We start from the raw sequence: 23,988 nt of genomic DNA on the forward strand, positions 1-23,988 counted from the left end.
AAAACAACTTTGGAGTATTAAATCGGTACAACTTTTCTGGGTGGCCATTCTCACTCATTCAAGTTACAAAATACGTATTAAGTAATTATTATAAGTGAAGTACTATTCAAGGTGCTAAAAAAATACAGTGATGAATCTTGTAAGTTCCCTCCCTAGAGCTCCCGAGACACAAAAACCAAAAATTCATAATTAAGACCTGACTGCTGAGAAAGAGCGAGCCATTAGAAGGTTTGGGCAGGGGCGCCTGGGTGGCTCAGTCATTAAGTGTCTGCCTTCAGCTCAGGTCATGATCCCATCGGGCTCCCTGCTCAGTGGGAAGCCTGCTTCTCCCCCTCCCACTCCCCCTGCTTGTGTTCCCTCTCTCGCTGTGTCTCTGTCAAATAAATAAAATCTTTAAAAAAAAAAAAAGAAGGTTTGGGCAGAGGGCAAGCTCAAGAACCTAAATTGGAAACAAACAAGTTCATGTTTTTGAAGAACAAAAAGCACACCCTGCAACTGAAGTGTAGTGACTATGGAAGGCAGCAGCAAGAGAAGAGCTAGAAGAGGCACACAGAGCCAAATGACAAGGTTTCAAGGGCCAGGGTAAGAAATTTGGATTTTCTAATTGCAAAGAAAACCACTGAGAGTGTTAAGCAGAAGCTCTATGATCTGACTTGAGTGTTAAGAAGATGGCTGTCGTGTTTCCAACTGCAGGAAAAATAGGGACAGTACTGGAAGTAGCATGGTTGGGTAAGAGAAGATGGTTTCAATCAGGGAGAAGGCAGGAAAGATGGTTAAGGAACAGTTTAGTTCAAGATACATCTGCAAAGTGAAACCTGGGTTTCTGACACCCAGGAGTTTTGCCTGAGCAACAGGATGAGAAGTGATGTCATTAACTGAAATAGTAATGATAATGAAAACAGTAATAGTTAACATGTACCGAGCACTAACTATATGCCAGGCACTATTCTAAGCCACCTTTCCCTAGTAACTCATTCAATCCTTAGAACTCCATACACTTATGTACATTCTTATTTTGTGAATGAGAAAACAGAAGTCTGAGAGGTGAAGTAATTTGTCCAAGATTGCATTAATTTATGTTACACTGAAACTGGACTAGAACCCTAGGAGGCTGGTGCCAGAGCCCAATCCCTTCACCACTACACAAAAATGAGACTTGGAACAAGTCTCCATTAGGACAGGAACAAGTTTGGCTATCTTTGAACATTTAAAATGTGTGTTCTCTTCGACTACACAAATTTGCTTCTAAGGATCTATGCTACAGATATATGCACACATGCAGGGAAATGCCAAGTACAAGGATGTTGACTGCTGCACTGTTTGCAATAGCAGAAATTTCAAACTGTGGAATAGGAGACTAATTAAAAAATTTGTTATCATTTTAACAAAACCCTATACAGAATTAAGACAGTTCTATATATACTTAGAAATACAAAATGTGTTAAGATACTTTTTTTACATGTAAATAAGGTGGTACCTAAAATAAATTCAAAAAATTTCACATGAGCAAAATAGTATGTGTATTTATCATTAAAGCATTTTCTACATTTCTTATATTTTCCAAGTATGATGCATATAATGTATTCATTAGTCTATATTTACATTTTAATCCCAAGTAACTAAGATTTCTATTTAAAAGATCTTTTTAGTCTGTCCTTTTTAAAAAACAAAACAAGAAATAAATGAGAACTATTTCTTTTCAATGTGAAATCTTTAGCTACATTAAAATGTGTGCCAAATATTTATAAGGATTTGTAAAAATCAAACATATTTTACAATTTCCAAGAATTTACTAGGTCTAAAAAACAGTGTAACTACATTTTTCTCAGGTGTCCTATCTACAGCATTTTTAAGCAGAAGTGGTCTTTAAAAAAATTTTTTTTAAAGATTTTACTTATTTATTTGGGAGAGAGAGAGCACGAGCGCATAAGTGACGGTAGAGGGAGAGGGAGAAGCAGATTCCCTGCTGAACGGGGAGTCCACCATGGGGCTTGAACTCGGGACCCTGGGATCATGATCTGAGCTAAAGGCAGATGCAGCTTAACTGACCAAGCCATCCAAGTGCTCCTAAGCAGAAGTTTTAAATTGTCTTTGTTTTTCCAAAATGCAAACACTATGACTCCAGTTTTACAAAACAAAGATTTTTAAAAAATCATACATGTATATAATGTCCATTATACATATATTTGCATAGTTACAGGATCATGGACAAAACATGGAAGAATACATTTCAGGTTGTTTTCATTCATACTGTGGGGCGGGGGGAAGGACGGAGGTAGGGGATTTGTGGTATGTGGAAGAAGGGGACCAGTAAGAAAAGGAAAAAAAAATGTACAAGACTGAATGGTGTAATGATATAACTAAAAGACTGAAAACTGCCACAAAGGCCTGAAGAAAGGAAGCATTTCATAATAAAATGAGTGAAACATGTCTAATGTAGATATACAGAAGAGGTTCTAGATCTATTCTCTAAAGGTACACTGGCTAAAAGTACTAAACATACTACAGGGTTGACAAATTAGAGCTGCATCAGAATCCATTGTGCAGGTTTTACATTTAGTTTTATACCAAGGTTTACTAAACTACATAGTCTTGTTAGAGGTAACAAATGAAAAAAAAAGTAGTTATGTTGTAGATTAGGATATGCACAAGGCAGAGAAGAGAAGGCTTACTTTCTAGTCCCCGTTTTACTCCTAATTAGCAATGTGTCATTGCGTAAATTATTTTCTCTAATTCTTTTTACTTATCTGTAAAACAAAAGGAACTAGAATTCAGTTTCCAAGGTTTTTTCTAGTTTTGATATTCTACAATTTTACCCCATAAACTGTAATTACTGAAGAATTGCCAGTTATTTTTAAGAAACCATATTAATACCATGAATTAAAAGAACTAAGAAAGCTCGCAAACCTGTGCCTGAAGCAGTTTCAGCTGTCTGTCTTGTTCTGTGAGGAATCTATATGCATCTGGAGATAGTCCCATCATTCCATTATCTGACTCAGTCTTGGGTGTGTGCATGCACACTGCACAAGGTGGTGGGTTACAGGAGTCCACATGTGAGGGTAGTCTTGCCACAGGCGATGGTTCTACAATGCTGTGGGGAGAGCAACCACCCGTGTTTCCCTGAGGTCTCAAGGCTATAGGACTACTTGAAGAACAGAATGCATCAGGGTACAGAGCTGGACATCCACCTGGGTGAAATAATGAATGCTTGTGAAGGGCTTCAGACTGGAGGTCTTGAATAGACCCTACTGTATTCATTCCTTGCCAAGAATTTATTGAACTATACTGCATGTGGCCATGGTGCTGACAACAACTACAAACATTTGTAGGACAGTAAGATGGTGGTGGTGGAGTAGATATCTGAAGTTCCACTGGTCTTCCTGAATTATGGGATGAAAAAACAAAATTGTGTGGGTGAGACCGTGAGGCAAGAGAAGACTGCTTGGAATTAAATGTGGAGGATCTTACAGGATATTCTTCTGTGTATACATTTGTATCAGAAGATGGCCTATTAAGAGAAGATAGTTTAACACTGTTCCTGATATGCGGGTTCCTGTTCTTACAGCTAGATGGCTGTCTTCCTTTGCTGTGTCTCAAAGGAACAGTGCTCTGGGTTAACTGACTTGGTAGCCCTTTCAAGGAAAGCTCTCCAGCTTCAGCTTCTAGACTGCGTTTGTCATTGTAAAGCTGGGGTTGCAATGGCTCCAAGTGTTCAGAGTTGTTAATCAACAAAGAAGGATTTTCATGATTCACCATTTCCAATGGCTTAGGCAGAGGATTTGATTCTATGAAATTGCCATCCAACACAAGGGAAAGTTCAGGAACTGATGGTTGGATCTTAGAAACCTATAAATGGGAAAGAAATGAAAGAGGAAAAGTATTTTTTAGGCTGTTGCACTAATCTAATATTTTCCAAATTATATCAAATTACTTATTAAAAAGTATTTATTCTTTAGACAGTTGACACATATTTTCTGGGCATCTTCTACGTGCTAGCACTAGGAATACAATTGTGAGTAAAATAAACAAGGTCCCTGCCTTCACAAACTCACTGAACAATGGAACTCCTTTTATTGGAACACTGTTTAATGTTGCTTAAATCACATAACACAATATGGAAAACTGTCTTATAATAGACTTTTTTACTCTCTCTGCAAAGAATGTATCACTGGCAGAATGCTTCAATAGATCTTGTAGCAAATAATGTTTCTGCATCCCAAGTAACCAAAGATCTTCTGATAAGTATTTCAGAATATTTTTCTACTAAGTGAAATTATTCCATTGTTATTCTTTTTACCAACTAAAAGTTGGAAGAGAGGAGAAAAAAGTAAACTAAATATTTGTATGGTGAATATGGTTATGATTTGATATTAATTTTTATTTATTTATTTATTTTTAAAGATTTTATTTATTTATTTGACAGAGAGAGACAGCGAGAGAGGGAACACAAGCAGGGGCAGAGGGAGAGGGAGAAGCAGGCTTCCCGCGGAGCAGGGAGCCCAATGCGGGGCTCGATCCCAGGATCCCGGGATCGTGACCTGAGCCGAAGGCAGATGCTTAACAACTGAGCCACCCAGGCGCCCCTTGATATTAATTTTTAAAAATCTTTCCTATTCCTTTTTCTTCTAACAACTAATTGGTCCAATTAAGGCATGACAATTCCACAATAAGCCACAGGTTGCCTGCAATCAAAAAATTATAACAGGGGTTATTAGCAATCTCCAAAAGCAAGTATCATTTTTCTCAGATTTGGTGATAACAATCAATGGTACAGAATGTTGAGACTATATGGGTTAAAAACACCAAGTTCTGAAACCAAACCTCCTGAATTCCAGCTTTCCTATTTACTAGTTGTGTAATACCGGACAGGCAACTTAACCAATCTGTGCCTCAGTTTTCTCTGGAAGCAATAATTATATGTACTTATTACAACATGTACACGTATATGCATATGCATTATTGTATCTATAACACATAATAGTTACCTGTACCTGTATATACAGATATAACCATATAGATACATACCTAGATATATCTCTGATAAAACTTAAATAAGTTTCAGGTAATATTATTGAATGCTTTAACATGAAGAGATTTTTAGGTTTCTAACCACATAGGTGGGTTCTTTACAATGTTAGTGATACCTTCTGACTCACAGGATGAGGACTAGGAATTGGTCTTGGAGAAAAATCTTCATCTTCAACACCAGAGTCATGATCATTTATTGGCACTTTTCCTGGAGATGACTTTTGGGAAGACCTAAAGAATAGAGGGGAGTGAAGAAAAGTCTTCAGTAATCTATTTACCTTTTCTTCCTTTTTGAAACTGAATAAAGTCCTTTAATAAGCCCCAGCAATATCTGGATCATTTAATTTAGTATTTGACAACCACAGATTATTTTGTTTTTCAGGCCAGTGTTAGCTGCCTAGAAAAGCTGGTCCAGTCAGATTCATGCTTAATAAACTACTCCCTTTGCCTGATCATGGGAAGTTTAACCCAGTTATTTTTAAAGTCACAAAATATCAACAGTTACTGAGCATCTTCTGATTAACCACTTTGAGGAACGTAGTTATAAATAAAGCATAGTGCTTGCCATAAAAAAATTATAAACTGGTCATAAAGCTGTACACTCACTGCATTATACACTCACTGTGTTAAAAAGGAAACTTGATAAGGAACTACTACATACTCTGATACACTTATATCTGTGATGGGAAACTGAGACATTAACTGAGGTACCTCCTCCTACTGAATGAGATGTAGTCATTGTGTCACAGGGGACTGCCCCAATAGAACAGAGAAAAATTTTGAGTGCTGGTATGGAGTTTCAAAAGCTGAGAGTTTAAGACTAAAATTTGGAAGACTATATGTATCAGGTTTTTTTGCATCCTAGATAAAGTCTCAATAGGATGAGTTCAGGGAAGAGAAAAGAAAAGCCAGAAGGAAGCTAAAAGAGTGCAGACACTGACGGAATCCCTAAGAAAGGGTCCAACATCCTGTCTCCCTGGCAGGGAGCACAAAAGAAACCCCCAGGTAGATTTGGAAGGTCTGAGAGACCTTTATCCTAAACCCTGATGGGTCTGAGAAGCAAACACTCACAGAGTTCCTTCTGAGCCATGGTGCTGCAAAAAAACAATCAGAACGTCTGCATGGTATGTTTAAGCATCAGGGTCTGCACTCAGCCCCAGCACCCAAAAGTGACACGGAGAGTATTATGATACCCCCTGTGCCTCAGTGCAGCATGGACATGACAGAGAACCAGTGACCTGACTAGAGTAAGGAGGTCAGAGCAGAGGCCCACACAAATCTATTGCCAAAGACCAGATGCAAATGAAAACACCTGAGCAGATAGCAGCTTGGCTGGATCATAATCACGTCATCCCACATCGCTACTACTGGCACAGCATTAATTCCTCCAAACTGCATATAACTTCACAGAAAAGAAGATAAACAGATATTGAATTGACTGAAATTTGGTTTCTATAACAACTGGGCAGTCAAATTAGAAATTAAGTTCAATTACTTTTAAAAAGAAAAAAAGTTCCATTTTTTGAAACCAAGTTTGTGGCAAAGAATTTTTTTTTAAAAGATTTTATTCATTTATTTATTTGAGAGAGAGAGAGAGAGAGAGAGGAAGAGCACATAAGCAGGGGGAGAAGCAGAGGGTGAGGGAGAAGCAGACTCCCCACTGAGCAGGGAGCCCAATGTGGGACTTGATCCCAGGACCCCAGGATCATGACCTGAGTCAAAGGCAGACGCTTAACCAAGTGAGCCATACAGGAGCCCCAGGAATTAATATTTGCTACATGCTTACTTATGATAACACAAACATATATAAACACACACATAAATTTCTGACATTGAGCAATAGAATTCATTTCTGAGCTTTTGTAGTAGCCAAAGCAAAAAGAAAAAAACTTTATGTTGTGTAAGTATAACATCAGTTCTTTAGGTGAGACAAACATTTTACTAAAATAAAAGTGACTGTTACTAAATCTTTGATCAGAGTTGAAAACTGGCAAAGTTTTCAAAAATAACGTTAAAGAAATCAGGGTGCCTGGGTGGCTCAGATGGTTGGGCATCTGCCTTTGGCTCAAGTCATGATCCCAGGGTCCTGGGATCAAGCCCCACGACAGGCTCCCTGCTCAGCGGGAAGCCTGCTTCTCCTTCTCCCTCTGCCTGCTGCTTCCCCTGCTTGTATACTCTCTGTCAAAAATAAATAAAATCTTAAAAAAAAAAAGAAGTTATAAGTGTCTCCTTAATCTGGCTTTTTCTTCCATAAAATCTTGAATAAAGACTTAAAAAGACAGTGAAGGCGTTCCTGAAAAGCTATAAGAATATAGTTGTCCAGTGATCTAACCTATAGCAAGGATAACTTAAAATGCCCAAAGATGGAGACAGTATACCTCTAGTATCTTTCTAATCTTCAGAACCTGTGACTATGTTTACTGCATTTGGTAAAAGGGAGTGTGTAGATGTGATTAAGTTAAGGATCTTGAGATGTGGAGATTATCCTAGATTATCTAGGTAGGCTCAATGTAATCACAAGGGCCTTTATAAGATGTAGGCAAAAAGGTCAGAGTCAGAGGAGATGTAAGGATAGAAGCAGAAGTCAGAAGCTAGCTTTGAAGATAGAGAGGCCACCAGAACAGGAATGGCCTCTAGATGCTGGAAAAGGGAATAAAATGGATTCCACACTAAAGCTTCCAGAAGGAATGCAGCCCTATCATCACTTTGATTTTAGCCTCAAAGACCATTTCAGACTTCTGATGTCCAAAACCGGAAGACAATATATTTGTATTGTTTCTAAGTCAACAAGTTTGCAGTAATTTGTCAGAGCAACAACAAGAAACTAATACAGATTCAATCATAATTCCCATTTTACAGATGGAATAATGATGTTTAGAACCAGGACTTGAATGCAGATGTCTTATACCATAAACTGAGCTCAAAACTATTATGTTGTGCCCTAGAATATAAACAGTTGGTATAGCTGACATTTATTTTAAAATTGTATCATAGTTAATTTCCACCTATAGAATCAAGTGTTAAGGACAGATGAATGAATGCTATAAAAAAAAGTCAAGCCATTTTCTCAATAATTGCAATAATCTACAATGAACTTTATACCTCCTGTTTCTCATGCAACATACTAAACAGACAGTATTCAAGGGGCCCATAGACAGGTTATGGTTATAGTCAAAAAGTTGAGAGGGCGCCTGGGTGGCTCAGTCGTTAAGCGTCTGCCTTCAGCTCAGGTTATGATCCCAGGGTCCTGGGATCAAGCCCCGCATCAGGCTCTCTGCTCTGCGGGAACCCTGCTTCTCCCTCTCCCACTCCCCCTGCTTGTGTTCCCTCTCTCTGTGTGACTCTCTCTGTCAAATAAATAAATAAAATCTTAAAAAAAAAAAAGTTGAGAAAAGGACAAATTAACTGCTAGAGCAAGTTAAAATAAGAATAGTTTTAGGGGCACCTGGCTGGCTCAGTCAGTAGAGCATACAACTCTTGATCTCAGAGTCCTGAATTTGAGCCCCACGTTGGGTGCAGAGTTTACTATAAAAACAATAGTTTCAGACCTACAGCATCAAAGAATAAACCAGCACCCCAAAGTAACATTTAAATGAGGTTATTAAATATTTGGCAAATTACTAACTTAAATTAGCGGACCTCCCCAATAACATGGAGAACATTCAACACTTCATCACTGGACTATAAATTCCATGAAGGAAGAAATCATGTCTGCAGCTGTTTTTAATACCATCATATCCCCAGCTTTTAGCACACTATCTGGCATATAGTAGAATACATGAGAAAGCTGGAATAGGGATCTGAAGGGTTAATTTTATGTGTCAACTTGGCTAGGCCATGGTAACCAGATATTTGGTCAATCATTATTCTAGATGTTTCTGTGAAGATATTTTTTGGGGGTTGGGGGGAGAGGGTGGGGAATGGGGCAGAGGGAGAGAGAGAATCTTAAGCAGGCTCCATGCCCAGTGTGGAGCCTGATGCTGCACTCAATCTCACAACCCTGAGACCAGGACCTGAGCCAAAATCAAGAGTCGGACACTTAACTGACTGAGCCACCCAGGCGCCTCTCTGTGAAGGTATTTTTAGATGAGATTAACATCAAAATCAGTAGACTCTGAGTAAAGCAAATTATCCTCCACAATGTGGATGGGCCTTATCCAGTCAGCTGAAGGCCTTCATAGAACAAAGCATTACCACCCCCAAGAAGAGGGAATTCTGCTTGCAAACCACCTTTGGACTCTAACTGCAACTCAGCCCCCACAATTGCATGAACCAATTCCATAAAACAAATCTTTCTCTCCCTCACTCTCTCTCCATCCTGCTGTTTCTGTTTCTCTGGAGAACCCTACTATAGAGGAATATCTTTTTTACCAGAAAAGGTATATACAGACCCAAAAAGCCACAGCCACTATTCAATTAATATTCCCCAAGTGCATTTTCTTTTTTAGGTAGAGAAGTTATATTTTATAATAGTTTCTCTGATAGGACCAGGTTTAGAACTACAAGGACGAGAAAAACAATACAAGGCAAACTAAACAAGATTCTTCTTCCTAAACAAGATAATTTCTTGACACTTTCCCCCCTATGTAATAAAGCAACTCAAATGACAACCGTATTAAAGTTGTCACTTCATTAAAATTATCATCCAATGGGACGCCTGGGTGGCTCAGTCAGTTAAGAGTCTGCCTTCAGCTCAGGGCATGATCCCAGGGTCCTGGGATTGAGTCCCATTATCAGGCTCCCTGCTCGGCGGGGAGTCTGCTTCTCCCTTTGCCTGCTGCTCCCCCTGCTTGTGCTCTCTCTCTCTGACAAATAAGATCTTAAAAAAAATATGTATCATCCAACGTCTGAGTATGAAGTAATGCATTTAAAGCAAGGACATCTTATGGTAGCTAAGATATATAATCAGTTTCATCAGATTGGGGAGTTACTTTATTACTCATCAAAAACTAGTGAATATAATTAAAGTATACACGATAACAAAAATATCTTTTACCTTTTAATTGAAAGATTCTTGGAAACCTTGTTGAAAAACTCTGTTTCTACATTTTGGCTTTCAGCAGTCAGTTCAAAATGGATTGAGTTCTTGTCAGAAGGTTCAACATTCTGAAATAAAGTAGGTTGTACTTTGAGAGCTGACTTAAATAAAAACACAAGAGAATTTTATTTAGATGAAAAGTGGCTCTGAAATACTGGGAGAAAGGAGACATTTCTATTACTGTACCTTTTTTAAAAAATCATTTTTAAAATTGAGATATAACATTATATTAGTTTCAGGTGTGCAACATAATGATTCAGTATTTGTATATACTGCAAAATGCTCACCACAATAAGTCTAGTTAACATCCATCATCATACAGTTATAATTATTTTTCCTCGTGTTGAGAACTTTTAAGATCTACTGTCTTAGCAACTCTCAAAGATATTAATTATAGTCACCATGCTATACATTACATCCTCATGTCTTATTTTATAACTGACAGTTTGTACCTTTTGACTCCCTTCACCCATCCTGCCCACCCCCAAACCTCCATCAATCTGTTTTCTGTATCCACCAATCTATTTTCTGTATCTATGAGTTCAGTTTGATTGGTTTTTTTTAGATTTCACCCATAAGATCATATGGTATTTGGCCTTCTCTGACTTCTTTCTCTTAGCATAAGGCCCTCAAGGTCCATCCATGCTGTCACAAATGACAGGATTTCTTCTTTTTTGACTGAATAACATTCCACTGTACGTATATATATACACCACATTTTCTTTATCCATTCACCTATCAATGGATACTTAGGTTGCTTCTATGTCTTGGCTATTGTAAACAGTGCTGTAGTCAACATGGGGATACATATATCTTTTCAAGTCTGTGTTTTCGTTTCCTTTGGATAAATATCCAGAAGTGGAATTGCTTAAACATATGTTCTATTTTTATGTAACCTTTTTTTATGTAACCTTTTTTAAACTGTCAGTTTCCCCGCCACATAAACGAAAGTGAAAACTCAATTAATTACCTGTATTATATAACTCACTCAATAATCAGGGATTCAGTGAAAATAATAACTGTGAACTGAGGATGTGATCTAAAGAACTGATATATGTCTCTAAAATGGAAATAAATTATTAGACTTCAATTAAGATAATTATATTTATAATTAAAATACAGAATTTCTTTTTAAAGTTTTACTTCTTTAAGTAAGCTCTACAACCAACATGGGACTTGAGCTCACAACCCCGAGATCAAGAATCTCACACTCTTTCAAATGAGCCATCCAGGCACCTTGAGAATTTTTTATTATTAGTCTGAGACATAGGACAATCAATCATTTTAGTGAAAAGTAGTCTCTGAATGTTTTTACATAATGACACTTATGGTTTCAAATATTTACTTTTTCTGTGACCATCACCTATGTATTTTTATGTGTTTTATGAGATACAGCAATAATCTATTCTGATTTCTAAGATTATACATAAACACTGACTTTCAAATGTGAGAAATCATGTTATATCTACACATTTAAAAAATAACAGGGCAGGGGCGCTAGTCTGGCTCTAGTCTGGCTAAGCACAAAGTCCATCTGCAAAGACCCTCTAGGAGGTATGTTTGTTTGTTTGTTTAGCTCCTGGTGATCAAGGAAATCTCCATCAAAACACAAGTTAAGGGGCACCTGGATGGCTCAGTTGTTAAGCCTCTGCCTTCGGCTAGGGTCATGATCCCAGGGTCCTGGGATTGAGCCCCCGCATCACTCCCTGCTCTGCGGGAAGCCTGCTTCTCCCTCTCCCACTCCCGCTGCTTGTGTTCCCTCTCTCGCTGTGTCTCTCTGTCAAATAAATAAATAAAATCTTAAAATAAATAAATAAATATATAATAACAGGGCAAACAAAATGCTAAGTTCACAAATTAAACTCTCAATATCATAAAATGACATAAACATATAAATTCTTAATATTCTTCAAAGGCTTCAGAACAACATGGGTAAGTTATTCTGTAGAAAAGCTCTGATCCTGTATTATTTGTTCTGGAGACATGATCTAAAATTTATAAAACAACATTAACCACAAATGAATAAAGTTAATATTCAATAATAATTAGAAACAAAACCTCATAGTTTGAGTTACTACTTTAAAGGGTAAAGACCATTGGGTTTAAACTGCCAACATGCAACCCTAAACAGTCATTAATGTGCTAGGTAATCAAATCACTTACTTTGAAAAGATGTAATGTTTCCTTGCTGGTTAGTAGCTGGAACTGAAGGTCAGATGATCTGCCATCACAGGGGAGGCATTCATAAAATTCAGGATCCTTATGTGTCACAGAATAGAGAACTATAATGAAATTTCCAGATTCTGAAAAAACCCTGAACAAAAAATGCCATTTAATTAAAATTTACTGAGGATAGTTAAGAGTATATTCTAACAACTCTACATAAATCTCTCAATCTAGCTAATAAACTACCTAAGCAGTCTAATTTGGGGAATCAAACTGGGGAGCAGGATGCCTGGGTGGCTCAGGTTGTGATCTCAGGGTGTTGGGATCAGGCCTGCCTGCATCAAGCTCCGGGCTTGGTGGGAGTTGCTTGTCCCTCTCCTTCTCCCTCTGCTCCCCCACCCAATGCACTCTGTCTCTCTCTCTCTCAAAAAAATAAATAAAATCTTAAAAAAATAAAAACTACTGAGCAAATGTGCTTACTTTTTACTGTTACTGATTTTTAATTTTTAAAATACATTTTATTATGAAATACATATTCCTTATAAAAACTTCAAGCAAAACAGGGATATATAAAACAAAATGACCACCACCCCACTCTCTGATTTAGTATATGTAACTCCCTAATTTTCTCCTTGACATACAAAAACATTTTATAGAATCTAACAAAAATGAGGCCATACCATACATAGTACAGTAGATCCTTGAACAACATGGGTTTGAAGTGTGCAGGTCCACTTACACATGAATTTTTGTCAATAAATACAGCACAGTACTATAAGTATATTTATTCTTCTTTATGAAATTTTTTTTATTTTTTTAACGTTTCATTTATTTATTTAACAGAGAGAGAGACAGCTAGAGAGGGAACACAATCAGGGGGAGAGGGAGAAGCAGGCCTCCCGCCAAGCAGGGAGCCCAATACAGGGCTCCATCCAGGACGCTGGGACCATGACCTGAGCTGAAGGCAGACGCTTAACAACTGAGCCACTCAGGCGCCCCTCTTCTTTATGATTTTAATAACTTTTTTTTCTCCAGCTTGCTTTATTGAGGAATACCTGTAATATTGTGAGAATATTTAAAGTATATAATACATATAACATACAAAACATGTTAACTAACCAGGTTATCTATAAGGATTCTGGTCAACAGTACACTATTAGTGTAAGTTTTTGGGGAATCAAGTTATATGCAGTAGGTTTTTTTTTGTTTTTGTTTTAATTTTATTATGTTAGTCACCATAGTTTTCACTAGTTTATATCACTAGTATATCACTAGTTTTTGATGTAGTGTTCCATGATTCAATGTTTGCATATAACACCCAGTGCTCCATGCAATACATGCCCTCCTTAATACCCATCACCAGGTTAACCCATCCACCCCTCCCCCCTCCCCTCAAAAACCCTCAGTTTGTTTCTCGGAGTCAAGTCACTCATGGTTTTGTTTTTTGTTTGTTTGTTTTAATTTATTTGACAGAGAGAGACACAGAGAGAGAGGGAACACAAGCGGGAGGAGTGGGAGAGGGAGAAGCAGGCTTCCCACAGAGCAGGGAGCCCGATGCGGGGCTCGATCCCAGGACCCTGGGATCATGACCTGAGCTGAAGGCAGACGCTTAACGACTGAGCCACCCAGGCATCCCTCTCATGGTTTTTTTAAGTAAATGCTACGCCGAACGTGGGGCTTGAACTCATGACCCAGAGATCAAGAGTCACATGCTCTCCCGACTGAGCCAGCCAGGCGCCCCTATATTTCTGACTGAGCAGCTCACCATCTGCATTGTTCAAAGGTCAACTGTATGAGTAATTGCTATTTTTTATTTGACTGTCTTGGATTTCTTCCCATGTCACTATTCTATATTATACCTCAGACCTCTTTATTCTTTTTTAGTGACTACCCAGTATTACAATTTACAGATGTGCCATTATTCATCTAGATTTCTAAAAGGGGGTATTTTAATTATTTACAATATCTCAATATCATAAGCATGGATAAAAACATTCATTTTATTATTCAGTGAGTGGCTCCACAAATATTTGTAAAGTCATCAAGAATCCTTAAAACACATACTAAAACCAACAACAGATATCCCCTTTTCAAAAGTTCACATTAGGCCACCTCACTTTTACAGAAGCCCTATGTTAGAACCTGTTTTCACTAACTGAAAGAAATCCAAAGAGGATTTTTGCTTTTACAAAAAAAGGCAAAATCGAAAATAATGTTCAGCATTTGTGTTGCATGAGCCATTACTGAGGTAGCATGCACCAAAAGCGAGAGTAGCCCTGCCAGGCTCCTTCCTCGGGAACTACACTCAGCATCTCAGCATCAAGCAGCCATAGCTTTGAACTGTGTCTGTGAGTATTGTGTTTTATCTCAATTTATTTCGTGCATGCATTAGCAAGACATGTTCTAAGGTATCAGAAAAGCCTAAGAGGTCAATTTCTCAGTTTGGGAACACTCAAAAATTTTTCCATATAAATTAATGGTAGTTGCTTCTTTGCTTTATGTCATTTCAGCTTTTGAAAGGTTTCATAGGAGCGCTCTGCTCTTTCAGATGGGGTCGGGGGGGAGGCAGGGAACCTGTATTTAAAAATACTTTAAGAAAAACAAAATTTTTTTAAATAAAGGAGCACCTGGGGGGCTCAGTCGGTTGAGCATCCAACTTTTGATTTTGGTTCAGTTGTGATCTTGGGGTTGTGAGATGGAGCCCTGTTTTGGGCTCAGGGCCCAGCTCTGTGCTGGGATTCTCCCTCTCCCTCTGCTCCTCCCCCAACACACGCAATTGCATGTACTCTCTAATAAACAAGTAAAATCTTTAAATAAATAAAAATACTTTTAGTAGTTGTCTCTCCTTTGTAAAACACTGAACGAAAAATAATTTGGGGCTACCTTACAACATTAATAAAACAAAGCAGTGTGTGCTGTGGAGGCAGAATGTCTATTCTGCTCAATTCCTCTCTCGGGTCAGACAAGACCACTGTTCAGAATGTTGTAAAGTATCAACCTAAGCTATGCTAAACAGTGCTAATTCTCTCTGGTTCATACGGCTGTAATTAAAGAGTTCAGGTATCAAAGAAATTGCCTAATGCTTCAGACTAAACACAGACTAACAGAGAGAACTTCAAAACTAATTTTACCTACCATTTACTGTCAAAAGGTAGTTAAAAGTAAGACCAGTCACTGATAATAAAAGTTAGTTGTACTAATATACTAAAATGAGTATTTGTTTTATTGCGAATAAAACTAATTAGATTGAAAAGTTGAAACAAAATGTAAAAAGTGGAACTGCAAAAAGCACCTGAAGAAAACACAAGAGATTTTTTATTTCAATAAATACTCCTAGAGTGGGCAATTCCTTTCTAAGATTGAAAAAGAAGATCGACAAATTTGACTTAAAAAGTTAAGTCTGGGAAAAATATCATTAACCAAAGTTAAATGAAATGGCAATCTGGGGGGAAAAAAATCTTTGCCATACACACACACACACACACACACATATTTTTATATTTATATAACCTTTGCCATACACACACACACATTTTTATAAATGTACATTTCTGTGTTTTACATATTATATATATAGAGGGAGTGAGTGAGAAAGAGAAATAGAGCTCTTACAAAAGCAATGTGAAAAAGATGCATAATCCAATAGAATGGCCAGAGACATGAATGCAAAGATCCCAGAAGAGGTTATAAAACATCACAAGAGACCATTTTTCATCCATCAGATTTGTAAAGATCAAAAGTTACCTCTCTGAAGTTTGCTACTTTCCCCTTCCCTCCTTCCTCTCAGGCATACTGGCCTCCTTTCTGTCTCCTGAAGATGCAAAGTGACCTTTGACCCACAGTCTTTGCACTTCATGTATCCTCTGTCTGGGATGCTTGCCCCAGATGGCCACATGGCTTACTTTCTCACCTCAAGACTTTGCCTCCCTGACCACCCTATTTAAAATTTCAACTCTTTTCAGTAAAGCATGCGACTGTTGATCTTGGGGTTGTGTTTTAGCCCCACACTGGGTGTAGAGATTACTTTAAAATTTTTAAAAAAATCTTAAAAAGGGGGCGCCTGGGTGGCTCAGTCGTTAAGCATCTGCCTTCGGCTAAGGTCATGATTCCAGAGTCCTAGGATCGAGCCCCGCATTGGGATCCCCGCTTGGTGGGAAGCCTGCTTCTCCCTCTCCCACTCCTCCTGCTTGTGTTCCCTCTCTCTCTGTCAAATAAATAAATAAAGTCTTAAAAAATAAAAATAAATAAAAATCTTAAAAAAAAAATAAAATTTCATCTCTTCACCTATCACTACCATCCAGACACACAATATCTACCTCCCTTGCTTATTTTTCTCCACAGCACTCATCACCTTATAAAATACTACTTATTTTACTTATTCTGTTTACTGCCTATGTCTGCAGGGTCTTTGTTTACTGCTTATCCTCAGTATCATACAGAGTGCTTGGTACACAGTAGGTGCTCAATAAATATTTTGTTCCACAGTGTTAGTGAGGGGATGGAGGAAATAGGCATTCTCAAACAATGTTGGAATGATTATAAACTGACAGTCTTTGAAGGGCAATATCTACAAAAATTTAAAATTACAAAAGAAAAAAATGTTTAATTACATACTCTTTGTTCTAGAAAAGCCACTTTTAGGAATTTATTCTACAAATATACTAGTATATGTACGTGTGTGTGTATACAAAGATGTATACACAAAATTATCTGCAAAGGCAAAAGGACTAGTTTTTAAAATATAATACATATTCTTCTTTTTTTTTTTTTTTAAGATTTTATTTATTTGTCAGACAGAGAAAGAAAGCACAAGCTGGGGGAGTGGCAGGTAGAGGGAGAAGCAGGCTCTCCGCTGAGAAGGGAGCTCTATGCAGGACTCAATCCCCAGGACCCTGGGATCATGACCTGAGCCAAAGGCAGGTGCTTAACCAACGGAGCCACCCAGGCGTCCCAATACATATTACTTTCTATTCAACTGTCATATATGTGACAAAATTTGTATGTGCCAAGATATAATGACCTCTAAGGTATAATGATACAAAGAAAAAAAGCAACATGCAGAAAAGAACAGTATGCTCCTATTTGTGATAGGAGAGGATGATACACAGGATGTAGAGAATGTCTATGCAGTGGTATTTTAGGAAAGAAGCACAAGATACTATTTAACATTTAATAGTGATTGTCTCTGGGGATAGGGTCTGGGGATATGGGATAGAGGAGAAACTTATTCTTTTATTGTGTATCTTTACATATGTTTGCTTTATTGCCATGGACTTGTACTGCCTTTTCAACCAAGTTTTTTAAAAAGTGTATTACAGGGGCACCTGGGTGGCTCAGTCAGTTGGACGTCTGCCTTTGGCTTAGGTCATGATCCCACAGTCCTGGGATTGAGCCCCACATTGGGCTCCCTGCTTGGCGGGGAGTCTGCTTCTCCCTCTCCCTCTATCTGCCTCTACCCCGGCTGATGCGCACGCGCTCTCTTTCTGTGTCAAATAAATAAATAAAATCTTTAAAAAAAAAAGTGTATTAAAGCTACCCAAGGTTGATACAAACAGACCTGGAAATTTTAACAGATGAAAAAGCTAAGAGGCAAATGGTGGTATCAGACACAAAATAACAAAATTAAATGAGTTGAGGTTATAAAGTTTCTTTGCTAGTTCCAATGCTTGTGTTTCAGTTCCAGAAAGAAAATTAAATATCTCATCTCAAATATTCCTTACACTACTAGTATTAGCACTGTGTAACTTAATAAAACACACATAAGGCAACAAATTCAAACTCATTTTCAATCACTTCACTGAAAATTAATCCCTTTATTTATTAAATAGGATGCTACAGTAGATGATCTCCAGGTTTTTCCCCCCCCAATACCTAAAAAGTGTATCTTCTGTGTTATAGTACTATGGTTAGACAAGTGAATTCCTTCACATTTCCAAGTATACTGCAACTCACCTTTTTTATCTGGTTTTATTCCCACTTAATGTAACATTTGTTTTTCTTAGTGTGCTTATTCTGCTGGTATGTAAACTTTATAAAAGTTTAAGGCACTGCATGAATTTTAAACAAGACCAATAAAACATGAACAGGGAGAAGATCAAAATAAAATACAAAATTATCACTTGCCTTTCTTGAATAGAAGAACTGAACATGTATCGTAAGCAGCAAGCCCATACCTGAGGACTATAGATATGTATAATTCCAGATAGCCAACTAAAAGAAAAAATACAAATTAAAAGCTATAGTCACTTACAAATTAATACTTAATTGCTTCAGATTACATTCTTCTCAAGGGAATATAGCAGAGATTCTTGGTGTTCACCAGCAATACACTGAACAGCTCATAAATAAGAAATCTATGAACACTAGACCATGCTAATAATTAAAAGGAATATAGATAAATTTTTTGTCCTCTTCCACTTGAGAGGACAAGAAAATGGTGGGAGACAAAATGGTTAACCAAAGAGATGAAAGCAGGAATCAATTAGAATCAACTAGCCTGGACTAGGAAGAATGGGCTAAATTAGGGGAGAATGCTAACATAGCCTAAAACTATAGTTATAGAGAGAGTAGCCCAAAACACCCAAGGCTCTTAATAGGAATTCACCTGGTATAACCGATAGCCAATACTAGGACCATAGGAAACAGACTGTAAGATTTTGTGGTCTGCTGAACATTTGTGCATTGTTTAACTGCACATACCACCAGTCCCCTCCCTTCTATTATCCAATCTCTTCAAGGTCCAGCTCAAGTTTGCCTTCTTTAAGGAAATGTCCCCTATTATCCCTCTCATGAATACTAATAACGCTCACTGTCTATATTGCTCATTTCATAATAAATCACATACTTATTATTTTTCTATTTGTGAATATACATATATTTTATTGCCTCACCTTGATTATAAATTCCTTGGAGAGCTTTAGATCCTAACCATACCAAATACAGTACTATACATAGGGTAAGCACTCAATAAATACTCAAAGAACATAAATTTCTGACTGAATAATCTGTCTAAATGTTATTAACCACGAACTCTAAAGAGAAAGCCCTTAACACCAAAGGGAATTTCTGCAAAACTGCCTGGCAATGTATTTTAAAGTGTTATTCTAAGCCCTGTGTTCTTCAAGATGCTTTAAGGATAGGGGGTAATGATGAAGGTTAAAGAAACAGGGCTCTAAGGATTCAACTTTAACCAGAAGAATTCAACTTTGTATGTTTTATTTATTGGAGTTCTTCCTAAGATTGGGCAAAATCTGGTTTTAACTGATTCTGCTATGAAAATAAGAAAGCTTAAGGGCGCCTGGGTGGCTCAGTCGTCAAGCATCTGCCTTCAGCTCAGGTCATGGTCCCAGGGTCCTGGGGTCAAGCCACGCATTGGCCACCCTGCTCGGCAGGAAGCCTGCTTCTCCCTCTCCCACTCCCCCTGCTTGTATTCCCTCTCTCACTGTGTCTCTCTCTCTGTCAAATAAATAAATAAAATCTTAAAAAAAAAAAAAGAAAATAAGAAAGCTTAAGAATCACTGGCTTTTGTGGCTTTATAAGGTGATCTAGGTATTAAGTATATATTCATAGTACAACTCATTAACATGCTTATTACATACATTTGAATACTTAATGTGGCCGAAAAGGTTTTCATATATAATATAATACTTACATTCCCACTAATGGTAGAGAACAAACCTTGGGATCCGATTCCAGCAAAAGTAACAATTTGCGTGTTTCATCCATGGTAAGATATCTAAACAGAAGACATTCATGTAAAAAACAATTAAGAGTATGTACTTTTTACCTAAAAGAGATAATCTGAATGCTTGAAGAAGCATATTTTAGGCAGGGAAGATGATTCAAATGAATGTTTTCTCTCATACACACAAAGAAAATAGTTCAAAATGTAAAAAAAAGAATCCACTAAGAGATTGAAGAGATTTAATATCTTAAAATTTCTATTAAAATGGTCATTGAAGATCACAAACCTTTTTTATTTTTATTTTTTTTTAATTCTTTTTTTTTTTTTAAGATTTTTTATTTATTTATTTGAGAGAGAGAGAATGAGAGATAGAGAGCAGGAGAGGGAAGAGGGTCAGAGGGAGAAGCAGACTCCCTGCAGAGCAGGGAGCCCGATGTGGGACTCGATCCCGGGACTCCAGGATCATGACCCGAGCCGAAGGCAGTCGCTTAACCGACTGAGCCACCCAGGCGCCCGATCACAAACTTTTTAAAAAAGTTTTGCTCTAAAAGTGTCCACTTATTTTAATCAGGAATATTAAAATCAAGGCTATTTCAGATTCAAATAGGTTTCCCAGAGAGAAGTGAACTTCCCGTTACTAGAAGTGTTCAAGCATCCAGGTGACTTGACAAGACTGCAACAGATGTGACTTCTCACTAACAAAGCTGAATTATGTGAGGTATATTCAATCTTCCGTGCACTATATTCTTCCAACCACTATCAAAGAATATTGGAACCATTATGATAGGCCCCAAAATTCACCTTTTCCTAAAAGGACATTATATCACATTTAAACTTTGTTATTACATGTATTATTAACAGTAAGTTTTTTTTAAGCTTATATTTTTAAGTAATCTCTACATCTAGTGTGGGGCTTGAACTCAAGACCCCAATATCAAGAGTCACATGCTCCATCGACTGAGCCAACCAGATGCCCCTATTATTGACAGTAAGTTTTAAGAATATGAATAACTATAGAATTGTCAAGAGTTGGGGTGCCTGGATGGCTCAGTGAGTTAAGTGTTGGACTCTTGATATCAGCTTAGGTCATGATCTCAGGGCTGTGAGACTAAGCCCCACATCAGGCTCCGCACTGGGTGTGGAGCCTGTTTGAGATTCTCTCCCCCACCGCCCGCTGCTCCTCACACTCCCACCCCCCCAACCCCTGCGCTCTCACTCACTCTCTCAAAAAAAAAAAAAGTTAATTTCATCATTATGGCTTTAAAACACAAAAATAAAAATGATGCTATTAGTGATATAAAGTCTTAATAGTACCAATGAGGATATATTTTATTGCTATGATAACCCTAAAACACAAAGATAATGAATTTATCAGGCCATGTGACAAGATGATTAAGCCTGAGTTGGCAGGGAGATTTATGGATCAAAAATACCTAGGGCCACCTGGCTGGCTCAGTTGATACAGCGTGCAACTCTTGATCTTAGGGTTGTGGGTTCAAACCCATGTTGGGTATAGAGATTGCTTAAAAATAGTATCTTAACGGGGGGCGTGAGTAAGCGTCTGCTTTCAGCTAGGGTCATGATCCCGGGGTCCTGGGATCAAGTCCCACATCGGGCTCCTTGCTCGGTGGGGAGCCTGCTTCTCCTTCTCCCTCTGTCTCCCGGCTCGTGGTCTCACTCTCACTCACTATCTCAAATAAATAAATAAAATCTTAAAAAAAAAAACTTAGGAAAAAAAAATGACATTTGGGGCACCTGCCTGGCTCAGTCGGAAGAGCACTCAACTCTTGATCTCAAGGTTGAGTTAGAGTCCCACGTTGGGTGTGGAGATAATACTTAAGATTAAGAAAAAGAAAAGAAAACAACTAAAAAAATGACAACACCTGCTCTAAAAGCTCTTCTGCCTTGACCATCTGATAAATTCCTATTCTTTAAAAGAACTAAAAGGCTTTCAATGATTTTCCCAGGCAATATGGACACACCTTCCTGCTTTCTCTGCACTGTATAAAAACCCCCATTATATTTATCTGCATCATGTTTACACATTAATATATTTAATGGACAATAAATATGGTTTTTATCTAATTAATTCCAGTGTCTAACACAATACCTATTCTAAAATGGATCCTAAAAAATATCAGGGTAAATAAATGAATGTGGTCAAGGAAAAGGACAAATGTCACAAATTAAATAATTCTAGGTAAGAAGGGGCAAGGAAGATAGGTAATTAGATAGAATACCGAACATCCTAGGTTACTGCTAGCATGCCAAGGGGTCATAGAAGGAAAATTCATGCTTCACCAGTAGATGGGCATGGGTACTAAGAAAAACTAATTTTTTGGTTAATTTTAACAAAAATTCCCATGTACCAACTGAGAATCTCTACTCCTAGGGACTTAAATGTTTCACTTAATCCAAACACTTGATCACCACAGACCATACCATGATATTGGAACATACACACTTTTTCCTTTGTACCACTCCAACCAGAAAGTTGTTCTGGTCAGCATGTGGGACTCAAAAATAGGACTTTTCTCGCTATTCCAGGGACCCTCTGAAAAGAAAACCCTCTTTTTCTTTTCCTCTTTTGAAGAGGCATTTTTAGAGGACTGGACTTGCAGTTGAGTGTATCTTGGCAAACATTTTCAGCTCTAGAGACCTAACAGGAACTAGGGTGGAGTCAGTGGGAAAGGAAGCCAGAAGTGAATTGCTTAGACTTTAAAGCAGAGGGTGCTTACGTTGTCTAACCTAGCTCAGTAGACAATAGATAAAGAAAGTGGATGAGGAATCAGGGAAGTAGCCCTGCTGAGGGTCAGAAAACATGCAATTTGGCTTACATTTCCTAAGAAACTAAGAGTGGTCATAGAAAGCTGGAGAGGATGCTGCTCCAGCTATGTGGGGAAACTCCACCCTCAAGTGGTTGACAATTTGGTAAGCAAGAGTACTACAAATTTTTATTTAGCTATCTCCTTTCTCTCTCTGCAATGCTCATTATTCACAATTAAAACTGCAAGTAATAAAAAAATTTTTCAGCCTGTTAGGCTCAGAGTCAGATTATAGTCTAAAAAAAAAAGAGACAAAAAGACAACGACCCAAACCTAGGCAAAATACGAAGTGCAAAATGACATAGAGGATAATGTCTCCTAATTTCAAATCACAAAATACAACCAATTTTTAATATAAATTTTACCATTAATTTTTCTTGGGGTGATAGGCACAACTCTGAACTATATTCAGTAAAATTTAACAACTTCATTTTTTACCTTCCTTGGTTATTTATCTAGCCACCACAGATCTCTGGCATATAAACTGAATGCACAAATATTTCATATGATGTGGATACCATGAAAATATACTAATGTGACCAATATTTAAAATTAATTTATCTCTTACTTACCCATATTTATAGGTACCTTGAACTTGAGAAATACTCAAATTACTAGTCAAGTTTCTTGCCAGAGCCGTTGGAATAATGGGGATGGGCTTCATAGGTCTGCACTTAAAGGTATTTGCCAGAGTTACTGCTGCCCAATGCAAATCCAAATCCACAATGTCCAAACTTTCCCTGGAAGTGATATGAGCTCTTAGGGAAAGCAGTTTACCAGAGTCCAAGAAATCTTTGCTACATACATGATGCTGCAGAGCCTGGGGAATCAATATTATACAATTATTTTAAAGCTTTGAAATTTGTCTGTATCTCTAAACGTTTTACTTCATACTGGTACATGTATACATATATACACCTTGATCTAACAAAATTAAACAATTTCTGATTTGTAACATTTCAATTCTCTCATTTTTTTCCATGTGACCAAAAAGTTACATGAATAATTATGTCAAAGCAAGTGAGATTTATTGTACCAAGCTCCACTACATATTGCCAACTTAGACGTCCCAGCAGCATTTCAAATTCTTACTAGAGAATGTCACTTCTAATAAACATTTATCACATGAAAAAAACAGATGTAAACTCCAACTCAACTAAGAAAATCTAAAGTCCATTCTTCTTTGTTTTCTTATTGCTACAAATTGTCAAATCGGTTCTTCCTGCATAGTTGCTCAGGCCCACTGC

The 23,988-nt window shown here is 37.6% G+C and overlaps 1 protein-coding gene across 14 annotated transcripts in view; it reads right to left on the minus strand.

The window, feature by feature from the left end:
* STIL (STIL centriolar assembly protein) overlaps window positions 1-23,988 on the minus strand; it is a 73,094-nt gene that overhangs the window by 39,660 nt on the left and 9,446 nt on the right. For 13 of the 14 annotated variants that reach the window (XM_027581824.2, XM_027581790.2, XM_027581807.2 and 10 more), the window contains 7 exons: window positions 23,314-23,561; window positions 19,884-19,967; window positions 18,356-18,442; window positions 12,230-12,380; window positions 10,025-10,134; window positions 5,145-5,259; window positions 2,908-3,846 (listed from right to left, as the gene is read on the minus strand). In XM_027581824.2, the coding sequence (XP_027437625.1) occupies window positions 2,908-3,846; window positions 5,145-5,259; window positions 10,025-10,134; window positions 12,230-12,380; window positions 18,356-18,442; window positions 19,884-19,967; window positions 23,314-23,561 (1,734 nt within the window). The remainder of the gene's footprint in view (window positions 1-2,907; window positions 3,847-5,144; window positions 5,260-10,024; window positions 10,135-12,229; window positions 12,381-18,355; window positions 18,443-19,883; window positions 19,968-23,313; window positions 23,562-23,988) is intronic. The other variant, XM_027581798.2, reaches the window with a different exon arrangement.

This window comes from Zalophus californianus, chromosome 4 (genome assembly GCF_009762305.2).
Source record: "Zalophus californianus isolate mZalCal1 chromosome 4, mZalCal1.pri.v2, whole genome shotgun sequence".
Lineage (NCBI taxonomy): Eukaryota > Metazoa > Chordata > Mammalia > Carnivora > Otariidae > Zalophus > Zalophus californianus.